The sequence below is a fragment of the Microcaecilia unicolor genome, chromosome 6 (assembly GCF_901765095.1).
Source record: "Microcaecilia unicolor chromosome 6, aMicUni1.1, whole genome shotgun sequence".
NCBI classification, from domain to species: Eukaryota; Metazoa; Chordata; class Amphibia; order Gymnophiona; family Siphonopidae; genus Microcaecilia; species Microcaecilia unicolor.
The window spans coordinates 317,882,886-317,907,734 of record NC_044036.1 but is presented as its reverse complement, the minus strand read 5'-3'; the positions used below and the strand labels follow the sequence as shown (position 1 = coordinate 317,907,734).

At 42.6% G+C, this 24,849-nt stretch overlaps 1 protein-coding gene across 3 annotated transcripts in view; it reads left to right on the top strand.

Moving 5' to 3' along the window:
* The window catches only part of NUP85 (nucleoporin 85), a 51,613-nt gene extending 26,764 nt beyond the window's left edge, over positions 1-24,849 (top strand). For all 3 annotated transcript variants that reach the window (XM_030208303.1, XM_030208304.1, XM_030208302.1), the window contains exons 11-20: positions 2,588-2,719; positions 6,559-6,665; positions 15,201-15,284; positions 18,963-19,028; positions 19,576-19,727; positions 19,928-20,045; positions 20,244-20,344; positions 20,629-20,780; positions 24,380-24,481; positions 24,640-24,849. In XM_030208303.1, the coding sequence (XP_030064163.1) occupies positions 2,588-2,719; positions 6,559-6,665; positions 15,201-15,284; positions 18,963-19,028; positions 19,576-19,727; positions 19,928-20,045; positions 20,244-20,344; positions 20,629-20,780; positions 24,380-24,481; positions 24,640-24,747 (1,122 nt within the window). In that variant the 3' untranslated portion in view covers positions 24,748-24,849. The remainder of the gene's footprint in view (positions 1-2,587; positions 2,720-6,558; positions 6,666-15,200; positions 15,285-18,962; positions 19,029-19,575; positions 19,728-19,927; positions 20,046-20,243; positions 20,345-20,628; positions 20,781-24,379; positions 24,482-24,639) is intronic.

The following is a 24,849-nucleotide window of genomic DNA, read 5'->3' as shown; positions in this document are numbered from 1 at the left end:
GCCGGACCAGTCTCAAATGTCTGTAAAGATGCCCAGATTGGAATGGACTGATGAATATGATGAGTTCCAGAATCTTGGAAGGAAGCTTGAGCTATCAGGAAGATTTCTGTTCCCTTCAATAGAGCACATTTTCCACAGAGATGAGCTGATGGAACTCATTGCTCAGGCATCCACTGTTCTTAAATTTGAGGGGGAGGATCCCAAGGAGGGAAGGACTAGGAAAGTGGACCTGTTGGTGAAGGGTATTAGGAAGCCACCAAAGTCCTTTCCCATGAACCAGGACCTAAGGGGGTGTTGTGCACGAAGAGTAGGCTTCATCTGGCACTTTGTGTAAAGTTGCCTGGGCAATGATTAAGCTGTATACTATCCCTTTTGAGGATAGTGGCCTAGTGGTTAGGGTGGTGGACTTTGGTCCTGAGGAACTGAGTTCAATTCCCACTTCAGGCACAGGCAGCTCCTTGTGACTCTGGGCAAGTCACTTAACCCTCCATTGCCCCATGTAAGCCGCATTGAGCCTGCCATGAGTGGGAAAGCACAGGGTACAAATGTAACAAAATAAAATAGATACTATTGGAGATTCTACATGGAATGTTACTACTATTGGAGATTCTACGTGGAATGTTGCTATTCCACTAGCAACATTCCATGTAGAAGCCTGCGCGGCCACATTGGTGATCTGCAAGGGCCGACTTCTACATGGAATGTTGCTAGTAGAATAGCAACATTCCATGTAGAATCTCAAATAGTAGCAACAGTGGAGGAGTGGCCTAGTGGTTAGGGTGGTGGACTTTGGTCCTGAGGAACTGAGTTTGATTCCCGGCACAGGCAGCTCTTTGTGACTCTGGGCAAGTCACTTAACCCTCCATTGCCCCAGGTACAAATAAGTACCTGTATATGTAAGCCGCATTGAGCCTGCCATGAGTGGGAAAGCGTGGGGTACAAATGTAACAACAACATATGGAAGTGTTGGTTGTCGCAGCAGTTACCAAAAAGACTACTTTCCTAGTAGAAGAAGGAGCTGCCCTGAAGGTCCCTCAGGACCACAGAATGGCAGTGGCCTATGTTAATTGCTAAGGAGACACGAAGATCTGTCAGATGGCAGCAGAAGCGATGGGTCTTCTAGATATTTCAGTAGCTCACATGACAGGTGTAGAGAGTGTGCAAGTGGATATTAAATAAGAGGAGGATAAAGGGCAACCTTGTCTGGTTCTCTTGGATACAGAGAAGGGCCCTGACGAGTTTACAAAGATGTTAGCCTTTGGATTTAGATTTAAAATTTGGATCATTTTTAACAAATTGAGGACTAAAGCCAAACCATTTAAGAGCACTAAATACATGATTCCATTCAACTATATGAAAGGCCTTCTCCGCTTCCAGAAAAAGGGCAATTTAAAGTATCTGGGTGAGAAGGTTACAAAAAAAAGTCTTGCATTATCAGATGTGGATCTTTCAGCTATAAAACCATTTTGATTGGGATGTATAATGGAAGGGAGAACCTTGGTTAGTCTATTTGTGGTGATCTTATCATAGATTTTACTATCTAAATTAGAGAAATGGGCCTGTAATTTTGAAACTAGAGATGGGTCTGAACCTGTTTTTGGGCAAAGCAATAATTTGGGCTTCTATGAAGGTACCATCAACTGTTTGATTTTGGATGAAGTGGCTTTAGATAGTTTGTAGTGTGGGGGCAAAATCGGAAGAAAAAAATATATATTATTCATCTATAAAACCATCAGGTCCCGGTGCTTTGTTTAAGAGTATGGATTTAATGGCTATTTGAATTTCTTTGAGGGAGATGGGAATTTCTAGTTGTTTAGCTTGTGCATCTTTTAAGATTTGGATGAAAGTTCTCAATATCTAGTGTAGAAGCAGTAGTTTCAGAGGAGTACAGCAATTTTGTAGAATTTTTGGAATTCTTCTAAATATCTGACTTTTGTAATAAGTAAGTCATTTATATTTTTGATGGAAGTAATTCCAGCTTTTAGTCTTTTGCCTTTTAAATAATTTGCAAGAGTGTGGCCAGCTTTGTTGTGCTGTAGAGAAGTATCTAGCTCCAGTAGTTGCTGATTGTAGACCATATTTACAGACAAAATATAAAATATTACAGAAGAAAAATCTGCATAATTCCTCCCTCATATAAATTATACATTAAAAAAAAAAAGAAACAAATTAACACCACAAGTCACCCTTTCATCCAACCATGATCCATCGTACCTTCCATTAGAAATGATCAACATCCTGTGTATCAGCTCTCTAACTCCCATTTATCAAGCAAATGCTTGAGATAAAAAGCCAGATCTTTAAATTTCTCCACAATAAAAGAAATTCAGTCTCCCTCTGCAGCTGTGCCAGTGGAGTTCCACAGCATAGGTACTTAAATACTAAAAGCAGTATTTCACGTATGTAAAGGCCTGGCTACCAACATAGCTGGAGTCACCAAGATCCTCTTGGGAAGACTTTAATGTACTTGATGCAACTTTCTGTGTCTGGTCGCTTGTCAAATTAAGATGCAACCTGATGATAAAACTTAAAAGCCATGGAGGATTCTTGCACATCAGTACTAAATATGTACTTTCTCCTTGTGTAGATCCTTTTAGGAGATGAAGCTACTTTGCTGAAGCAGAAAGAACTTCTGACGACATGGTACCATTTCTTAGTGTCACGATTGTTGTACACTCATCCCATGGTGAAACCAGCAGAACTTCACGTCTATGCACAGGCAAGTCTGTTCCACCTCTATGCAACTGCACAACACAGAATTAGTGTACAATTCCCCACCTTCGCAAAATTCTGCTTAGCCACCGGCATCAGCTGCTCTCCTGAATTTCTGTCTCCCTTCCCCGCAGAGATTTCATAGCACATGAAGTAGGCAGACCACTTCCTCCTCCTCTGATGGTCTAGACTAAACTGTTCATTTGAATTGCGGGTCTGTACAGAGGTCTGCAGGGTTTACATAAACAGTTGGGCCTAGGACGGCAAAAGAGGAGGATGCAGTCCGATGTGCAACTGTTCACTTGTTCTCCCCTTGCCACATAATCTTTGCAAGGTATGACGAGTATAACTGATTATGGTGGCAGAGTGTGTGCCATGGAGATTTGGTGGTGGTGGGGGGGGGGGAGGCAGAGCAGTGTGAATGTGCCATGGAGATTGGGGGGGGGAGGGGGCAGCAGAGAAAGCTTTGTGCCATGGTGGTGGAGGTTGGGGGGGGGGGGGGCAGAGCAAGCTGAGTGAGGATCAGGCTAAGCTTGAGGGTGTGCCATGAGGGGGAGGGTGGGGAGAAATACAGTGGGAGATGGGGGTGTGTCCCTGACACAATCATTGCCATACTGGGACAGACTCAAGGCCCATCAAGCCCCGTATCCTGTTTCCAGCAGTGAGTGGCCAATTCAGATCACAAGCACCTGGCAAGATCCCAAAAGAGTAAAACAAATTTTATGCTGCTTATCCTAGTGGATTTTCTCAAGTCCATCTTAATAATGGCTTTTGGACTTTTCTTTTAGGAAATTATCCAAACCTTTTTTAAACCCTACTACGCTAACTCCTTTTACCACATTCTCTGGCAATGAATTCCAGAGTTTAATTACACGTTGAATGAAGAAATATTTTCTCCAGTTTATTTTAAATTTACTATTTAGTAGCTTCATTGTGTGCTCCCTAGTCCTAGTATTTTTGGAAAGAGTAAACAAGCAATTCATGTCTACCCGTTCTAGACCTCTGTCATATCTCCTCTCAGCCGCTTTAGCCTTTCCTCATAGGGAAGTCATCCCATCCCCTTTATCATTTTCGTCGCCCTTCTCTGTACATTTTCTAATTCTGCTATATATTTTTGAGATTCAGTGACCGGAATTGCACACAGTATTCAGGGTGCAGTTGCACTATGGAGCGATACATAGGCATTATAACATTCTCATTTTTGTTTTCTATTCCATTCCTAATAATTCCTAACATTCTGTTTGCTTTCTTAACCACCGCTACACACTGAGCAGAGGGTTTCAACGTATCATCAATGATCCTAGATCCTTGTTGGCAGTGACTCCTAATGTGGAACCTTGCATCACTTAGCTATAGTTTGGGTTCCTCTTTCCCACAAGCATCACTTTGCACTTGCTCATATTAAATGTCATCTGCCATTTGAATTCCCAGTCTTGTAAGGTCCTCTTGCAAATTTTCACAATCCTCTTGCGATTTAACAACTTTTGAATAACTTTGTGTCATCAGCAAATTTAATTACCTCACTCGTTATTCCCATCTCTAGCAGCAGTCCCAGCATAGACCCCTGGGGAACCTACCTTCTCCATTGATAATACCGACCATTTAACCCTACTCTGTTTTCTATCTTTTAACCAGTTCTTAATTGATAACAAGGCATTATCTCCTTTCCCATGACTTTCTGATTTCCTCAGGAATCTCTCATGAAGTACTTTGTCAAATGCCTTTTGAAAATCCAGATGCACAATAATATCGACCAGCGCTCACCTTTTATCCAAATGTTTATTCACTTCTTCAAAGAAATGTAGTAGATTGGTGAGGCAAGATTTTTCCTTGACTAAATCCATGTTGCCTTTGTCTCATTAATCCATGCTTATGTTTATGCTCTGTAATTTTGTCCTTTATAATAGTCTGTATCGTTTTGGACTTTGGAGGGTGACCAATATAACACCATGCTTGATTTTAAATATAAATTACATATTACTAACAATAGCTCTGTAAGTTAATTTTTCAGTTCTATCTCTACTCTGAGATGTACACCATCTGGCCCAGGTGATTTGCTACTCTTCAGTTTGTCAGATTGTCCCATACATCTTCCAGGTTTAAGAAATTGGTTTCAGTTTCTCTGACTCATCAGCACTGAATACCATTTCTGGCACTGGTGTCTTTCCTACGTCTTCCTTGTTGAAGACCGAAGCAAAAAATTTAATTTAATCTCTCTACTATGGCCTTGTCTTCCCTGAGTGCCCCTTTTACCCCTCTCATCTAGCAGTCCAGCTGGTTCTTTTATTTATACCCCACATTTTCCCACCTATTTGCAGGCTCAATGTGGCTTACATATTCCCGTAAAGGCGTTCGCCAATCGGTTGATAACAAATACAAGGTTGCATTGTGGTCAAATGAGGTAGGTGTGTGTCGGGCACCGTGAAGGTCTAAGGGAATGAGGATTGTATATTGGCCAGTACGATCATTGGTTGTGCTGTGTTGCTGAATATGGGGATTTACGTTTGATCAGTGGGGTAAGCCTTTTTGAAGAGGTTGGTTTTTAGTGATTTTATGAAGTTTAGATGGTCATGGATTACTCTTACAGCTTTTGGGAGTCCATTCCATAGTTTTGCACTTATGTAGGAGAAGCTGGATGCGTAAGTTGATTTGTATTTAAGTCCTTTGCAATTTGGGTAATGTAAGTTTAGGTATGATCGTGATGATCACATTCTGTTTCTGGTTGGTAGATCTATGAGGTCTGTCATGTAGCCTGGGACTACGCCGTAGATAATTTTGTGGACAAAGATGCAGATTTTGAAGATGATCCGTTCTTTGATTGGGAGCCAGTGCAGCTTTTCTCGGAGGGGTTTAGCACTTACGAAGCGTGATCTACCATATATCAGCCTGGCAGCTGTATTTTGGGCGGTCTGGAGTTTTTTTGCGAGTTGTTCTTTACATCCCGCATAGATTGCGTTGCAGTAATCTGCACACAATCTATGCGGGATGTAAAGAACAACTCGTCTTTCTTCTAATATACTTTAAAAAAAAAAAGGTTTTACTATGTGTTTTTGCCTCTAACGCAATCTCCTTTCAAAGTCTCTGTCTTTCTTATCAGCGCTTTGTATTTGAGATGCTATTCCTTATGCTGTTTCCTATTTTCAGTCAGATGGGAAGGGAGTTGAGAAATGAAGGTATTATGTGAGGGAGAAGACTTTGGGGGTAAACAGAATTAGGGGTCTTGCTGGGAGATAGAAAGAGAGAGGGAACTATAATTGGAGTGAGAGGGAATTGGGGAGGCTGGAGCCTGAGGAGAGGAAAGGCAGGAGGGGATTTCATTCTTTATTTTGGGGGACGTCTGTGCAAAAACACTACAAATAAACTGCAGAATTGTAGAATATCGCATGCAGAATTTTCAAACATTTTGCACAGAATTTTTAAAAAGCTTTTTGAGCTGAATGCTTCCAGGAGTACTTGGATAGGGATTGTCATTTCTAATAGGATAAATAGCTCAAAGGAAGGTTGAAGTAGATAGCTGAATCGTTTGGACGGGGTAGCCTCAAGATGATTAAAGGATTATTGCTTTGAAATTCTTTTGGTTTAACAATTATATAATGTAACTAATTTGTCTTGTGATTTCAACCTGATCATAAGGTGAGTGACAGTCCGTTGAGGAGTGTTTTATACATGCCTTTGGTGTACAGCCCTTTAATTTTACATTTCTTCTTTTTTTTTTTTTTCCTTTCCTATAACATTGGTGGTGGTAATTTTTTTTTTTTTTTTTTTTTTTTTTTTTTACTTTAAAGTAACAAGGCTAAAAGAGTCCATAATTGTAGTTTGTGATCTTGTTTGTCTTTGGTTCTGCAGTCCAGTTTGGACATGTTCCTGGGAGGGGACAGCAGCCCAGAGCCTTTGGACAATATCTTAATGGCAGCCTTTGAATTTGATATCCTCCAAGTGATTAAGGAGTTCAGGTAGACCTTTTAATCATGTTTGTGTTTCAAGATTGAATTACATGTGGTTTTACTGTATCCAGATGGGACTGGTTATAATGTTTTCTTGCTCCTCTTTCCACTTTGGACATGATTGCTTAGTTTGGGCAAAATATTTAGTAGCCAGACTTTCCACAGAAAGGGTGATAATGGGGCTCATTTTCAAAGCACTTAGACTTACAAAGTTATATAGTAACCTATGGAGCTTTGTAAGTCTAAGTACTTTGAAAATACACCTCAATATGTGTGTGAGACACTGAAGACGTATTACAGAATGTGTTGAGGTCCCATTTAGGTGAGAAATGATATAAAGCTTCTATATTTCCTGTACAATCCAATATTTGCTTCCTGTCTCATAGGTATTAATAATGGGGTGGGGTAATGGTGAGCCTTTCCAATAAACATCTTTATGTTTCAACGTTTTTATTGATGGTACAACCAACTTGACAGTCAACATTCTCAATATACAACCAGTGAAGAACCAAACGGACCGTTGGGTAACAGGATAGCAAATATACCATCATACATTTTTACATTTTCTCACTCCCTTACTCCCCTCCCTTAAGCTACTCATACTTACATCCAAATATTGTAACATTTCTCATCCCCCCCCCCCCAACAAACCCCCCTTTTACCAAATTGAACTGCCCTCCCCCGAAGAGACAGTATTGTTGCGTCGCAGGGTCTTGGCATTTATGATCCTCCCGAGGTACCTCCTGAGGTATTGCCCTAACAGATCAACAAAACCACTCCCCCCCACAGCCCTCCCACTAGCTGTGTTCAACATTTTTATTGCTGACATTTCAGGGAAAACCCTTTGCAAATAAGAGATCTCCAAAAAAAAAAAAGAGGAAGGTCCTCCTCCCTCTCCTTTGTGCCTAAAAATTATTAATGATGAGACTGCACCCATGAGAATTTAAGATGTTCAAATAGGGGTTCCATATAAGCAAAAATGACTTCTTTTGTCTAATTGTTCCCTTTGCCTCTATTGCCTCCCAAGAGATCAGAATATGTATCTGATTCCTCCAGTGCCAATAGGCCGGAGGGTCTGAAGAGATCCAGTATTGCAAGATAACTTTCTATGCCACCAGACATAGCTTGCGGCTCAAGAGAGTTGCGGCCCTAGGTAGAGGGTGAAACGCTCCCGGGACATGCAGCAAGAATTGTTCTACTGACCCCTTGACATCCAGGCCCAATAGTCTGGACAAAATCTCCTAATCTGTTCCCAAAAGCTCCGAACCCTTGGGCACGTCCAGAAGGCGTGATGTATAGTATGGCGCGGATGCCCACACTTTAGACAAGATGAATCTCCTCCAACTCCCATATGAGCCACCTGGATGTTGGGCATAAATGCTCTCAAAATCACTCGAAACCCACACGGTCTCGCATGAGTAATTAAGTTATAGATCCCCTTAATGGAGGCCAATACATCCCAGTGATCCAGCACCATCCCCATCCCCCATCTAGCTTTTAGAGGAGAGAAATCTTTGAGTCGAGTCCCTCACCAGAGCTCTATGGAGTTGTGAGATTGATAGTCCTCGAATCTCCACTTCAACAAAAAAAAACTCCCGAATCAAAACCCCCACCTTGATCTTGAAGGAGTGGAACGCCTAATGCTACCCGAATACTGCTGAACAACAGGACAACCTCATGTTTTTGTGCCTACTGATGGACGTATACTTATGCACTCTACCTCTGCTTTTGGGATTTCCCACCTGTTTCAATCTCTAGTAGGGACCTATCCAAAGAAGAGATGTAGTGTTGCAATTGTGCATAGGCAAACCGATCCCTCCAGGAACCACCCACCTGACCTAACAGATACTCCAAAGAGAGCATCTTCCCCCCTTCCCTTACCACATGCTCAGAAATTCCTTCTCTTTCTCAAGCTTTGAAAGTGGAATTATCCATCCCAGGGGAGAACAACCCATTCCCCCGAATGGGAAGCTGATCTGTAATATTGATATGCCCCCCCTACTCTTCCCACTTATACGTTCCACATTTCCCGAAGGGGGCCCAACAGCACACTATATCTAAATTGCCCTGCCAAATGTGCCGCCTTGCAGTGCAACAGATAATAGAAAGAGTAAGGTGCATAAAACTCTTCCTCCAAATCCACCGGAGTGTGTTCCTGAGTATCTCCGAACCAATCTCCCGTATGGCGAAGCAGACACGCTTGGTTATACAGTTTCAGATCAGGAACCCCCATACCTCCCTGTCTCCAGGATCCCACCAAAGATGCCATTTTCAATTTTGGCTTCTTTCCCGCCCAGCAGAACTTACTAAATAACCGGTATATACTTTGTAAATCTTTTTGAAGTATCCTCAGTGGAACCATTTTCAAAAGACTTATCCTCCCCATCAAAGACAACAGAAGATCCTTCCAGCCTGCCAACGCCCGACGGGTACCCTCCAGTAAACTCCACATATTTAATCCTATACAGTTTCCTGGTATCAGTAGCTAGTTTAATTCCCAGATAGGTAAAATAATCTACTGCCCACCTAAGAGGAAATACCTGTCCCCATGACTCTCGCACCTGGGGCGAGGACAGCAAGGCCTCTGATTTTTCCAGGTTCAGCCGAAGCACTGCAAAGTCCCCATATTCCCAAAAGGAGTCCAATAACACAGAGATTCTGTAGGGTTTGTCAGATGTACCAGGATGTCATCGGCAAAAGTCGCCACTTTAAAACATTGTGCCCCCATCTTAATTCCTTGAATATCCGGGTTCATCATAATCTCTCTTATAAGAGGATCTAAAGACTAAACAAATAGCAACGGCGAGAGAGGACATCCCTGCCTTGTACCTCTGCGCACCGAAAAAGACGATTCGTTCCCATTCACCAATACCCGTGCCTTAGGCCCTGAGTATAATGCCCTAATAACCGACAAAAACCAGCCCGAGAAACCATAAGCCCTTCAAGAAGCAAACATAAAATCCCAACGAACCCTATCGAATGCCTTTTCTGCGTCAAAACTAATAAGAATCAACAGAATGGCGTGGCGTTGCATAAATTCCAAAGATGCTAAACTTCTGCGGAGGTTTTTCGTGACTGAGCGACCTTGCACAAATCCCGCCTGTGCCTCATGAAACAGCTTAGGGAGCACCCAAGCCATTCCATTTGCCACAATTTTCGCTATTAGCCTCAAAGTTTAAAAGGGAGATAGGCCTATAAGATTGCGGCAGCAGCGGGTCTCTGCCTGGCTTGGGTAGAACTACAATATTTGCCAATGCCAGAGAGGGAGGCAACACCTCCAAGTCTATTACCTTGTTAAAGAAATTTGTTAAAGGGAAAACCACCTCCTCTCCCATTAGTTTGTAAAACTCCGCCCTAAAACCATCCTCCCCCGGAGCCTTGAGTAACGGACTGTTCTTTATTGCCATCATCACTTCCTCCTCCTCAATCTGAGAGTTCAAGAGATCTCTATCTTCTTTGAGTCAGAGAAGGAAGGGGTCATATTATCTAGATACAACTCCCCAGGTAGTCCCTCCTCATCAGGAGCGGCATACAGCTCACGATAGTAATCAAGAAAAACCTCGCCAATGCCCTCATCAGAGTGCACTCTCTGCCCTCTCTTATCTTGAATTGTTAGAATCCTTGGAGACCCTCCCTTGGGGCGGGCTAACCTAGCCAATAGCCTTACCCGTCTTATTTCCTTGTCTGTATAGCAAGTATCTATAATATTTAAGCGCTCTCTGGTGTAACAATGAGTTCAGCGTAGAATATCTAGAACTTGTTGGCGATGCCGCCCCTCTCTAGATGCTCCAAAACGCTGCTGCGCTCGTCACAGTTGCGCGCCCAGTCTTAAGATCTCTCTGTCCATAGCTTTCTTGACATGATAGGAGTAGCTAATTATCTCGTCCCGTAATACCACCTTCGCAGTTTCCCAATGAAGAATGGGGTCCGATTCATGGGCAGCATTAGTGTCTACAAACCCCTTCCAATAGCTTACCAAACGTTCCTGAAGACCCTGGTCATTGTATAGGTCTAAGGGGAATTGCCATCTATATTGGCCACCACCCAAAGATCTCAAGGACCACTCCATCCACACCCAAGCATGATCAGAAATAACATAGGGTCCCAACTCTGCTTTCACTACTTTACTAAAATCCTTTTTCGAAACCATGATATAGTCTATCCTGGCCTGTGTAGAGTGAGCTCTAGATAAGTGAGTATAGTCTGACTTCGTGGGGTGGAGCTCTCTCCAAACATCAACCAAATCCATCACATGCGCCAATTCTTAGTCCTTTATTAGTGTGATAAGACGCTTGTGGATTAGATCTATCCAGAATGGGATCCCACACTGCATTAAAGTCCCCTCCCACTATCCAGGAAGCATTTTGGTGCTATAAGAGAAGGTTAGTCACCCTCCTATAGAAAGTTTTATCGTATTGGTTCGGGGCATAAACATTGCAAATTAAAAAGGTATGTTTCATCGTCACCTCTGCTAAAACCTCCCCCCTGGATCTATCGCTACTTTCTGCACCCTATCCGCCACTCCTTTCCTAACCAGAATTGCCACCCCACCCTTCTTCCCTTGGGTATCCACTGCCACACAATCCCCCACCCACCAGGTTCTGAGCTGAGTGTGTTCCAAAGCCTGCAAATGTGTCTCTTGCAACAGTGCAATATCTATACAGTTTTGCTGTAGGTGTTGCAGGATCTTTGTTCTTTTAATGGGCCCATTTATGCCTCCCACATTCCACGATACTATCTTCACCATGTATCATCACAGTAAGAAATGGCCCATTTGCAAAGGCCAAAAAATTCCAACTGTCCTGCAGGAGGGTCCCAGCCCCCCCCCCCCCCCCCCCCCCCCCCCTGAACTTCAGTGCTCCTCGAAAGCAAATTCCCCTCATCAAAGAGAGAGAGGACAAAAAAACAAACAAAAAAAAAACCTTGCCTCCCAACCCACTCCCCCCTCCCCTTTCCAAGATAAGTTCCCCCACACAAGAACCGTCACATATAACACCACCCCAGCGATTCCAGCTCTGAGCAGATCTAACTCCAAGTATTCACCCTCTCATCCAGAAATGCCCACTGCACCCTTACCACTCTTAGTATTCATTATCCTCCCCACTCACTCCAAACTCAAACATAACAGAACCCCACCCCGCCAAACTCCCTCAAAAACTATATCAGCCACTCAAATGAACATGCTCTCTCCCAACCTCGACAGAGACCCCAGTCCACACAGGGATGTCTCAAAGCGGAGAAATCATGCGTTCGCAATCCATCCTATTCCTCCGTTTGTCATTGTTATCATGAACCAGCAGGCTGTACACTCTCCACCATAGAAAGGAATTCCTGCGCCTCCTCCACTGTCCTTGTAGTTTTAGAGGATCCATTATCTGAGATTTTCAGGATAGCAGGATACACCAGAGCAAAGTTCACTTTTAGGACAAACAATTTGGAACGTACGGGAACAAATGTTCTGCGCTGCATTGCGACCCCAGCTGAATTATCTTAGAATCCTGTGGTTATCATACATCAGTGCTTTCCCCATACGCGTTGCCCAAAGAATAGCTTGTTTATGCATGAAGTCCAACACTCTTAAGATGACTGCTCTCGGCCTGTCTGAAGAGCCCTGCCGAGGGCCTATCTGGTGCGCGTGTTCAATACGTAGGTGGCCCTTCTCCTTGATATCTGTAATTCTTTAGTGAGCCATTCCTCTAGAAAATCAATCGGAGTCTTATCCATTATGGACTCTGGTAGGCCCACGTCTCAGATTATTTTATCGCGATCTGTTCTCAAGATCCTCCAATTTTGCTTCTAGCACTGTAACCTTTTTTTTGTAAAAGAGATTGCGTCCCCTCCACCTCCGTGACTCTGTCTTCCACTGCACTTGTACGGGTTTGAAAAGATACACACGGGAGAATTCATCCAGCTGGGTTTGCAGTCATTCAAGCTTAGAGTCTATCGGAGAGAGGCACCGTTCCAGCAGATCTTCCAGAACTGCTGACATCTCCGCTGTTATCTCCACCACCCATTCCGAAGAATCTGAAGGGCCCGCGGGGCTGGAAGGCGCTGCCATTTTGTCTCCGCTGCTTTTGCCACACGGCTTCTCTTTATACTCTGTTTTCGCCGCCATTACTCAGTCGCAACCAAGCCAAAGTGAGCCAGAGGATTCCTGAATGTCTGTGATGCACAATTTTGGGGTAAGTTTCAGCGAGTGCCTTTGTAAAGAAGCTGCCTAGCATCTTCCTTCGGACATGACGTCACATGTCTATTTTTGACACCCATGTATTTTCTTGCTTAAAGATGTTTATTGGGGGGGGGGGGGGTCACGTGCATAAGCTATTTTATGTTCACTGTCTTGTAAGATGTGTGTATGATGCTACCTTTAGTAAATGGGTTGTGCAACTAGGATACACTGTGCAGTAAGATGCCAGTTTCAGTTCTTTGAAACATGTGAAACTAAGGAAGTTGTACAGATTTTCCTCACTTTGGAGATGTCCATGATAAAAGCTTTTCACTGCACTGTCTTCACATTCATCTGTTCAAATCACTCTAGAAGTACCAAAAGACAGTTCAATAAGTGCTTCTGCACCAAAGGGTCTGTCCCTGCACAGCTCAGGTTCGCTACTACCTGTGCACATCTGTACACTGATATACCCTTCCACCCACCTGCTGGGTCCCACTTGCCTCTGGGCTAGTCTCCCACACAGTTATTTCCTGGTGACTTCTATGTTACTGGGGCCATACTCTCTCAGGGGTCCCACAGTTCCCAGAAAGCATCCACAGACCAAAACACAAACCACCCAGGCTTCTTAGTCCAAGACAGCAGAGTTAATAAACTTTAGGTTTATTATCACAGAACTTGAACAGTGAACCATATAAAACAGATGGAAAAGTAACAGACAATAACAGGTAACTGAATTTAGATCAACTATAAAACTGTCTAAACATTTGTTTACTATCTAAGTATTACCTGGGGAGTCCAGGAACAAGATATAGCTGCTCACAGGTTATGAAGTCTAACTGTTCACTGGGTCTCAGGAAAAAAGAACTTTCTCTTTCCACTCCCTTATCTGCAACTAAAAAAAATTACTTCACAGCGTAAGCTAACAGCTTTTTGCGGGAAGAAGAAACTGACAGTTCTGTAACAACTTTACAAACAACACAGTCACCACCTGCTGGCCAAATAAAGGAAATGCACATCATAAACCATCAAACATATAAATGGCAAGTGACCGACTCACCTGCAAATGCGCAGTAGAGACTTCCCTCTCTGTCCCGCCCTCGCGTCAAGACGTGATGACGTCAGAGGGCGGAACAGAGAGGGAAACGGAGTCAGACTGTCTGACGCTGCTGCTGGAGCCTGGAAACGAACATCGCGCGCACCACCCTCCCCCCCCCCCCATCCCCGCCGCCGCTCCCGCCCCCCTCCGTATCGGGCCCCCTTCACTGACCTGGCAGCGCTTTCACACGGAGGTGAGAGGCACTGTCAGGTCAGTGCAGAGGGCCCGGCACGGAGGCGAGGAAATCTCACCCGTTTTAACGGGCTTAACGGCTAGTAGCTATATAATTTACAAGCAGGAAAATTCTGTTTCGCCACACTAGGCATAAATGTTTTAGACAAACTGAATTTTATTGTTTACATATTCAGATATTTGTAATTTTTGCTCATTTCTGACAGAAGATGGTATTGCTTTTGAAAGCTAGTCAAAAATGTATTTAGGCCAATAAAAAAAAAATTTCATTTTTTTGTTTTATTTCTATTCATTACCTTTAAAAGTGGACTAACACAGCTACCACGTTATTTTATCTATTATTTACATCGGAAAGGACACTTATGAAATACTTCACCTGTAAGCTGTTGCGGAAGCAGGCACTTGTTGAACTGTCTTTTGGACTTAGTGCAGTAAAAGCAGTTTTTATAAGACACTGCATTATTTGAGCATAGCTTTTATTCTTTACCATTGACATTTTTATCATTTATCGATAAGGGAGGCATCACAGTATTTGTGTTATGGTGTAATGATTTAAGAGACAACACTGAAACATAAGAAAGCATTGTAGTAGTTGCAAAGAGAACATTTATAGACCCTGTAAACCAGATATGTCAAACTTGTGATTAATGATGGGTTGCTATGACAGTTGTGCATATAAATCTATTCCTCCCCATTACAATTACTTAGGAGCAAATTTATATTATGTAATTAACCAGATGTTAAATTTAGGATGCACATTAGATAGTAAAATGGAAGGACGAAAAAGCAGATCAATCAAAAAAATATAGTTTATTAAATGACAACCAAATAATCAAATCAGCTGATTTGATTATTTGGTTGTCATTTAATAAACTATATATTTTTTTGATCTGCTTTTTTGTCCTTCCATCTTGGAGTTACGCAGATCGTTTGCCTTGCTATTTTCTTGGACCCTCCCTTTTGGGCATTAGATAGTAAACGCAGGCCAGATGTCTGACACACCTGCGATATAAACTCTTTGTATGGATACATTGTAAAGTTTCATATATTTTTTTGTTTTGCCACATTGTACACACTGGTAATGCAGCATCACTTCAAGCAACTGGTGGTTTGTTGCACATCTGACTGACCTGTTGGATCACTGCCAGCTCCTTCAGACTCACAACCTCTAGTGAGTATACCTATCGATGCAGGGGACATAGTGGAAATAAGTGAGGTGATTTATTGACCTGTGTATGGTAATAGACTAGTACTTGGAATAAGGAGTTGGGGAGAAGGATAATGCAGAACCAATGAAATCCATTTCTGGGCTGGGGAGATCGCACGCGCGCACACACATGCATGCACACACACACACACACACACCCCTAGTATATGATAGGCTTTATGCCACTGAATGTAATCCTTTCAGAGCAAAAGCAGACCATGTCCACTTAATTTCAGCTATGCACTGATTCATAGACTCTGTGGCTTAAAGGCTTAGAAGAAAAATCAGGCCATGACCATACCTAATCGGTTTTGCTATCTGGTGAGTGGCTTTTTATGTGCGCGTTACTTTCTTCATAGTCTTTGGAACAAGAATGGGCCATGCCCATGTGTTGTAAGACTTTGCCATTGAGATACCATGTGGTTGTAGAATTCTTATGCATTAAAGCCAAATCAGGCATTGCTTGTTCTTTTTGCTGAAATTTTATCATAAGTGCGTGTTTTAAAATCTCTTGTGATTTTCTAAACGTGAAGATAAAAGTTCTGCTTAGAAATGCAAAAGGTAGTCATGGTCCGCTTTTGTTCTGAAGGGCTCAGTTATTATCTGCTAGCAGAGAACGCACAGCTTTCGTCAACAAGAGCTGCCTGCCGCTCTGTCAAGGTAGCATAATTGGAAGGGCGTGAGTATTTTTATCCTGTCTTGTTTTATAAAGAAAACTTGCATTAGTTACAAGCATGTAAAATAGACCAGAGGATTATTCCAGCTGCACCTTTTTTTTTTTTAAATGGATCATGCTACTTTGATTTTCTACACCCCCTGTATGCCTAATACCCACAAAGGGGATTTTTTTGGGTTGCCCAAAATATTGTACCTCTTGTGTAGCTTAGCTGTGTCAGTCCTGTCTCCCTAAACCAAAATACCTATGTCAGACCAAACAGTTATAGTACAACGTCTACTTTCTTTTCAAATATTTTAATCCGTTTAACAAATACTTAAATACCCCAGATCATTCAACCGCATTCACACAAACACTCTTCCATAAACCTATTCTCACTAATACATCAATAACTGACTGCCATAAAGCACATCTGAACAGCTTACCACCCTCAGCTGTGCTGTGATAAACAGAACTCTTTATCTATATATGACCACCTTAAGAGTCATAACACTTCTCTCCTGTGATCTAAATTTTTACAAGTCCTTCACAATCCAGGTTTGTCGTCCACTTTCATTATGCAAAAGCGTCTTTCATAAAGAGAATGTCTTTCAGATCCTTAAATTCTTGTTTCATGCAGAGATTATCCTTAAATTCATGATAATATCCAAGTCCTTGCATATCTTTAGTTCAGATGGTTAGCAGTAGTTAAACCCAAAATAGCTTACAGCCAAACACATATATTCAGTTCGCCATGCTTCTGACCCAGACTCTACACTGCCTGTGTTTCACTGTTAAAGCGTCATCAGGAGTTGGGTTCTTTTGAATAATTCTCACAGCTTATGGGTACTGCGTGGGGAGGCTCAACCCCACACGCCTGCATTCATACTCCAGCGTTCAAACGCCAGCGCATGTAAAGGACTTGACCTGAACATGTATACTCTGGAAGAAAGGAGAAACAGGGGTGATATGATACAGATGTTCAAATATTTGAAAAGTATTAATCCGCAAACAAACCTTTTCCAGAGATGCAAAGGAGGTAGAACGAGAGGACATGAAATGAGATTGAAGGGGGGCAGACTCAAGAAAAATGTCAGGAAGTATTTTTTCACAGAGAGAGTATTGGATGCTTGGAATGCCCTCCCGCGGGAGGTGGTGGAAATGAAAACGGTAACAGAATTCAAACACACGTGGGACAAACATAAAGGAATCCTGTTCAGAAGGAATGGATCCTAAGGAGCTTAGCCGAGATTGGGTGGCAGAGCTGGAGGCGGGGATAGTGCTGGGCAGACTTATACGGTTTGTGCCAGAGCCAGTGGTGGGAGGCGGGGCTGGTGGTTGGGAGGTGGGGATAGTGCTGGGCAGACTTACACGGTCTGTGCCCTGAAAAGGACAGGTACAAATCAAGGTAAGGTATACACAAAAAGTAGCACATATGAGTTTATCTTGTTGGGCAGACTGGATGGACCATGCAGGTCTTTTTCTGCCGTCATCTACTATGTTACTATGACTTGTAAAAATTTAGATCACAGGAGGGAAGTGTGTGACTCTTAAGGTGGTCATCTATAGATAAAGAGTTCTGCTTACCACAGCACAGCTGAGGGTGGTAAGCTGTTCAGATGTGCTTTATGGCAGTCAGTTATTGATGTATTAGTGAGAATAGGTTTATGGAAGAGTGTTTGTGTGAATGCGGTTGAATGATCTGGGGTATTTAAGTATTTGTTAAACGGATTAAAATATTTGAAAAGAAAGTAGAAGTTGTACTATAACTGTTTGGTCTGACATAGGTATCTATTAAATTAGTTATTTTAGAGATTAAAACCTAGGTGCATATAGAGCCTAAACAAAAATAGGTACAGGGAGGAAGTATGCAACTACAGATCCATTAGTCAAACTTCTGTAGTGGCAAAACTTTGGAAACACTACTGAATAAAGAATGCAGAGCTTGAAAGAAGACTTTGAGACAACACAGCTTCCTGTTGGACAAACTTTATTCTGCTCTTTAAAGAGGTGCTAAGGGTGTCTTATTGGGGAAGTGTCTTAAATATTTGGACCAGTAAAACATTTGCCGTTTCAACACAACCCCCAAATCTTTCCAGTTGGAGCACTTTTCTAACCCAGGAACCAAGATGCCTAACTCCCTTTTGAAAATTGTCTTCAGAAAGGGCAATAACAGGATTGAGAGGTAGGATAAAAGACATGGGTGGCAAGTAAGGAAAACTGTAACCCCCCCCCCCCCCCCCCAAAAAAAAAAAAAAAAACCAACACAACCAAAGGGGCAGACAGGATGGGTCAACTGATCTTTATCAGCCATCACCTATCATGTTACTATATATAAGAATGAAAAATTACATCTGCTTTGTAATCTGTCATGTCATATATCTTTTTTGGCCTGACAGCTGCTTCCTTTGGGCTCATAGTTGTTAGTTTGTACCATGACCCTCATTTTTGGCTACATATAGGTTTTAAACACTTAATTTCCTCTCCCGTCTTCCATCTTGGACTGAATCTTCCACTGGGGACTGACACCTCTGTGATTGATGTTCTGTTGCTGCGAGATTGATCATGTGGTCAGGACGTTTGATCATTTTGAATATTTACAGACTGATTTGTTCTGCAAGACCCACTCAAGGCGGCTTGTAAAACAATAAAATACAATGTACAAATTACATGGCCAAACATCTAAATAAAACTTGCTTTACCTAAAGGAGCAATGTTAGATATGTTCGAGGTGTATCATCTACTAATGAGACTAGTGTAAATATTAAGCACCTCTTCAAAAGAGAATTAATAAAGAAGCAAATATCTAATGGAGTTCTTTAGGACTTCCATCTTGTGATCTTCTCAAAGCTTAATTGGAATGTAGAGCTGAAGAGCTAAGGAAGAAAGAGGTCAGAGGGAACTCTTAGTGTGAGACACAGTAAAGCATTATCGTTCCATGCACTATCACTTTGCGTGGGTTATATACCATATGTTTCTTGTTGCAGTTTTGGCTCCAACATGCGTGAATTCCTTTTGCTGGAATATGCATCTGGGCTTTTTGCCCATCACAGGTAGGAATCTTGTCTTCCATGTGCTAATTTCTCAGCTGCATATAATCTCCATAAAATTCTGACCCTGAATGGCGTTAAAAGCAGGAGAATTTTTGAGGGACTAGCTGCTAATCTAAAATAGTGGTGCTCAAGCTGTTCTTGGGGATTTTCAGGATATCCCTAATGAATATGCATCCAAATATCCTGAAAATCTGGCGGGGGGGGGGGGGGGGGGGCTAAGAACCCATTTGTGCACTACGGATTTAGAAGATCAAGTTTACCTATCACCTGTTTTGACAGCCTGTAAGTAATTCTGGATGATAGTGCTCTTTGGCAGGCTTCTGGACTTTTTCAAGACAGGTATAGCAAGGCAAAAGTTTAAAAAGCAAACCAGTAATGAAAAGTGAAGTTTCTGTATCGTTCTGAATCATCTAGTCTTGTTCCATGCTCCTATATTGTAAGCTGCATCACTTTTTATCTGTGTTGTACATGCTCTGTTTTTGGATTGCAGTAAACTGCTTGTAGCATGTAGCTAAGAGTTCACCTGTTTGTGCTCTGCCATATAAAGCTTGTGGCAGCTGGGGGTGGATTATTTTGACCACTGTCCGAAGCTTGGACGTGTTTATCTGGAGCTTCACATTGAGCGGATCCCCTTGAACACTGAGAAAAAGGCCCTGAAAGTGCTGAGGATCTGTGAGCAGAGACAGATGGGAGAACAAGGTACTTTCGTGCTTCTTAACAATATTAAAGTGAAATTTTTTTAGTTAGTATTGTGTGGTGGAATCTCTCTGCTGGAGCTCAAATTACTTTTAAAAAGGGTTATAACTTGATACGTTTTTCTTTTTATAAATGAGTTATGTGCAGAATTCCTAGGCCTAATTTCGGCAGTAAAGTTAAACATCTCTTGGCTTTCCTTACAGTCCGCAGTATCTGTAAATCTATGGCAATGAAAGCAGTGCGGAATAATCGCTTGGGATCAGCCTTGTCCTGGAGCATCCGTGCAAGAGATGCAGCCTTTGCCACTCTCATCTCAGATAGGTGAATCTGCAGATCTGCTTTAAATCACTGCAAGGGATTATGAATATTGTTCCGCCTGGAACCCGATGGCTAAATATAGTAGAGCTGAAGGGTTTGTGAAACTTAACACATTTCCCTTGTGTGAATTGATTCTCACTTTGCACCATGGCCTTTATCATTGCTTGATACACATCTGATCCCTATGATTTGCTTTCTCAGATTTCTGAAGGATTACTGCGAGCATGGCAGGTTCTCCGACCTTGACCTCATTGATAACTTGGGACCAGCCATGTTACTCAGTGACAGACTTACATTTCTTGGTGAGAAACATCTGTTTGAGTGCTTCCCAATTAGAGTGGATGGGGGAGGGGTCTTTCTTCTCCTCTATGTGCCTTCTTCTTCTGTGTAATGACCATTTTTGATAGGGTATATTCTTTAATTGGCAGATGGGGAAAAAGGAAGCATGAGAATTTGTGTATGCTTCCTGTTGCCTGATAATCTCCATCAATCCAAGGCTACTGCCTGATTTGGCTGAGAAATCTATCATATGACTGAAGACTTTCCAACTGCTGACTTTCATGGGATCTAACTATTTTGTCCTTAGGAAAGTACCGAGAATTCCACCGTCTCTATGGTAAGAAGTGTTTCCCAGAAGCTGCCAAGTTGCTGCTCTCACTGATGACTGCTCGGATTGCTCCTTGCTCCTTCTGGATGACTTTGCTGATGGATGCCCTGCCCCTCCTAGAGCAGAAACAGGTGTGTTGGAAGGGGGAGGGAGACTTTCCAGAACCATCCAATTGTAGATCGAGCAAACATCAGAGCTGAATTTCACTTTCTTTTAAACTCCCTGCGAGCATGAAAATGAGATGTGTGTTCTACAGAGGATGGTAGTGTGTGGAGTTTGTCCCAGTGTATTTTCATAATAGGTACATTGTTGCTAACCCTCTTTGCTTTGAGAACTGAGAAGCAACTGAGTTCCCAAGTTTCTGTAATACAAATAAAATCAGGTTTAATATTTACTAATTCAAAAATCAATCCCCTTTTATTCTAACATAATGTGCTTTCATTAAAATAAGCAATGCATTACAGGGTTAATTTCACTTATTGGAACTGGTGACAAAACCCATTTAAAATGTTTAGGATAATAATGTGGTGCTAAATCACCATAACGCCCCTGACCTACAACTACAGGAATAGATTGTGGCATGTGATGTGTTTTCAATCTTCGCAAAATCTAAATTCTCCCATGCCTCCATGTCCACACAAAGGAGTTCCTTACTTGTGCTCCTTTGTCAGCATAACAAGCACTTTGGTTTCTCCAGCACGTTGCACCGACCAGCTCCTTTTCACTGTAGATTTGTGTGTTGGGTCTGTGAGTACTTTCTGGGAACTGTGGGACCACTGGGAGTGTGGCCCCAGTAACCTAGAGATCCATGGGGATAATTGGAGAGCGGGAGACTCACCCAGAAATGGTTGTGACCCAGTCAGTGAGAGGAGGGTGCTAGTGTAGAGCACATGTGGCAGGTGCAGGCAGACTTGAGCTGTGCTGGGGATACTCTCTTTAAGTGGTTGCGGGGTAACCCCAGGCAGGTGGCTAAGCGTTTAGATTTGTGTGATTTGCCTCTTAAGGGCACTGTATATGACCAAGAATAGTAGTGATGTTCACACTTCTGGTCACGTCATAGTCATCCATTGCCTTAACCAATAAGTCAGTGTTGTATTATGCTGACACACAGTTCTCCAACTGGGTCAGGAGCTGCTGCCACTGGCAGACATTATGGGTGATTCAATAACTCTTTCAAAAGCAGACAGAAACTGCTTGAACCACCAGAATGTTTTCCAACGCATGTCCTCTGAGAACCTAAACTCCCTTGGGCAAAGCTGAGCCAACAGGTTCCCCCTCATTCACAAAATGTCCTAAATGGTGTAGAGATTACCTTTAATCCCAAAGGAGATTGGGGGGGGGGGGGGGGGGGGGATTCTGACTTCTCCGAGCTATCCTCTCAGCTCTAATGTGCTTTTGAATAGCTCTATTTTTTTTTTTAAATCATAGCTGATTGCCAAACACCCCTGCTGAACTGGGAAAAGCTCTCTAGGCTGCCCCAGGAGCCTGCATGACCCATCAGTTCAGAAGTTGCACAGCTAGTCCACTACCATCTGCTGGAGACAGAATGTTCAGTATTTTTCTGAGGCTGCATGGTGCCCTTAAGGGGCGATTCACATAGAACTACTTTTTTATTTCCCTGTCTTTATCTACTGGTTGATAAGACATAACCCAAAAGTTCTGGACTGGTCTGGTATAGGTGCTAAGGAAAAGCAGTTAGAGACAAGAAAATATTTCCTATTGTATTGGGTGCCACAGGTTTAATTAAAAGACTTTTTCATGCACACCTTCATAGGCTGCTTATGTAAGTAATATCGTATGAATCCCAGAAGGAAGTTCTTTGACATATGATGTAAGTACTACGGCAAGCCTTAGCAGGAAACTTGAGAAACTGAGATCATACACCACATACCCTAGCTTAGGTGTGAGGTTTGTTGCTGTCATAGTATGTGGAGATCCAAAGAACTTTTAATTGTACAATACTTGAGGGTATAATAGATCGCCTGGTGTGGCAGCATTTTATCCACTATTGGGGCAAATGATACTGCTAAAACGAAATAAGTATTAGTAAAATAACATTAACTTTATTTCATTTGCCCCTGATGCAGTCCTAATAGTGGGTGAAACACAGCCATAGCAGATCTATTTGTATTAGCCTTAAATGTTGTAGAGTTAAAGTTCTTTGCACCTCTACTTCGATTTGCTCATTTTTTTTTCTGCTACCTTGGCATTTGCAGACTGCTTGCCTTGTTTCCTGCAGTCATAGTATATGCAAAACTAACCCATCTGGAGATGTTTACATTGTCAGGAAGCGTGAACGAGAGAATTAGTATGTAACCTGCATGCAGTGGCAGATAACGCTCAGACCACCTTGTTGGGCAGACTGGATCAACTATATGGGTAAACGCCAAGTGCTATCACAGGCTCTTCCTCTCCCCCAACTTCACTACCCTAAAGGTGGCTGGTTACTGTTAGCAATGCAGGCCTGCCTCCTATATTCAATTTAACCTCCTTGTGTGGTGGCCCCCCCCTCCCTCATACTGTCTCCTGTTCCCAGTTATATCCTTGTGCCAGCGGGGGGAGCCTCCCCTCCCTCACGCTGTCTCCTGTTCCCAGTTACCTCCTTGTGCGGCAGCAGCCCCCCTCCCTCATGCCGTCTCCTGTTCTCAATTTCCTCCTCGTGCGGTGGTGGCAGGTTGCTGTTCCCGTCCGGACATAGTTCAGGTGCCCTCCACTGCCACTTCTTACAGCTGTGACCAGAGTGGCGCTGAGGAAGAACAGCAGAGCCCCGGAGCATAGCGGGGCCCAACCATGAAACTCCTCGCACCCAGCTCTTCTGCTGTAACTTCCTGTTTTGTGAAACAGAAAGTTGCATCATAAGGGGGGAGTCAGCAGAGGAGGAAAGGCCCCAGAGCAGGCCTATGGGGAGGAAGATAAAAAGGAAGGCGGGAGGGAGGAGACACCGGACCTGCAGTAATTGCGGTTTTTATTTTTTACTGCGTGAGCAAGGTTTTTTACTGCTCCCACATCTGCGGTAAACCTTGATATTCAAAAAATGTTTCCGCAGGTCCCTGTCCCCGTGTCATTCTGTACTTAGGCCTTCCCTGGAAATTTCCTTAAACCAGGGCTACTGACTTCAGAGAGGTGGTCTGGTCAAGGCAGTGTTTTGGTGGTACTAAACTATTTCTACTATACAATGATAGAGCTGACAGTGTCCTAAAGGGTATGCAAACACATTTAAATTTTCTTGTGGCCTTCCCCCCAATCTGTTCTTTGAATAATTTTATTCTGAGTTCTTACAACATATTAGACATTTGCTTCAGCTTTTTCATACAACAGATTCAGTTTGATTCTTCATCCAGGAGTGTTCAAATCCACTCAACTATTATTAATTGGGCATGGATGGGCTCTATTCAACTTGAATATTTTTAGAGGCAGAATATTAAGACTTCCACAAGACTATCTTTTTCACATGAGGATACTTAATCAAAATCCTTTAAAAATGTTTTTATTCAACAGGATTATCCTTATTTATCACAACCCACACCAGTGTGGTTTACAGTGGAATTAATCAGATAGGGCACCTTTTTACCCAGACCTAATGTCCATTGATATCTGAGGGATCAGCTAGAAACCAGCTATTATTCCATGCAGTCATTCTGGGGGACGACGGGCATGTAGAATTGGTAGGTTAAAAATAAATTGATGGTGAAGGGTTTGTTTTGTTTTTTTTCCCCCCGCATACTCTTAGGTAATCTTTTCAGCTGAGCAGACTTATGAGCTCATGCGATGTTTGGAAGACCTGACTGCAGTGAAGCCAGATATGGGAGAAACTGATGAAAGGCGGCTGCAGGTAATCCTTTTGTGTCTGCGAAATCCAGTGACTCAGACTGGTTATGGGTTGCTGGTCTCCATCTTGACCCATATCCTACCTGCTCAACAGCAAATGGCTAAGATACAGAGAATATTAAGGTTGAGCTTAATTTTTTTTCTTTTGTTTTTTCTTTCTAGGATGATGGTGATGATGTTGAAACTACAAAAGTAGAGATGCTGAGACTTGCTCTGGCAAGAAACCTTTCACGAGCAATTGTGAAAGAGGGTACATTGGATGGGTGGTGATTGATTAATGTCACCAAGGTTGTCAACGGACCTTTGTCCCTGTACATAAAAGCTCCATTTACATTTTTCAGATATTTTTAGGTAATAAAAGTCTTTTTTGCA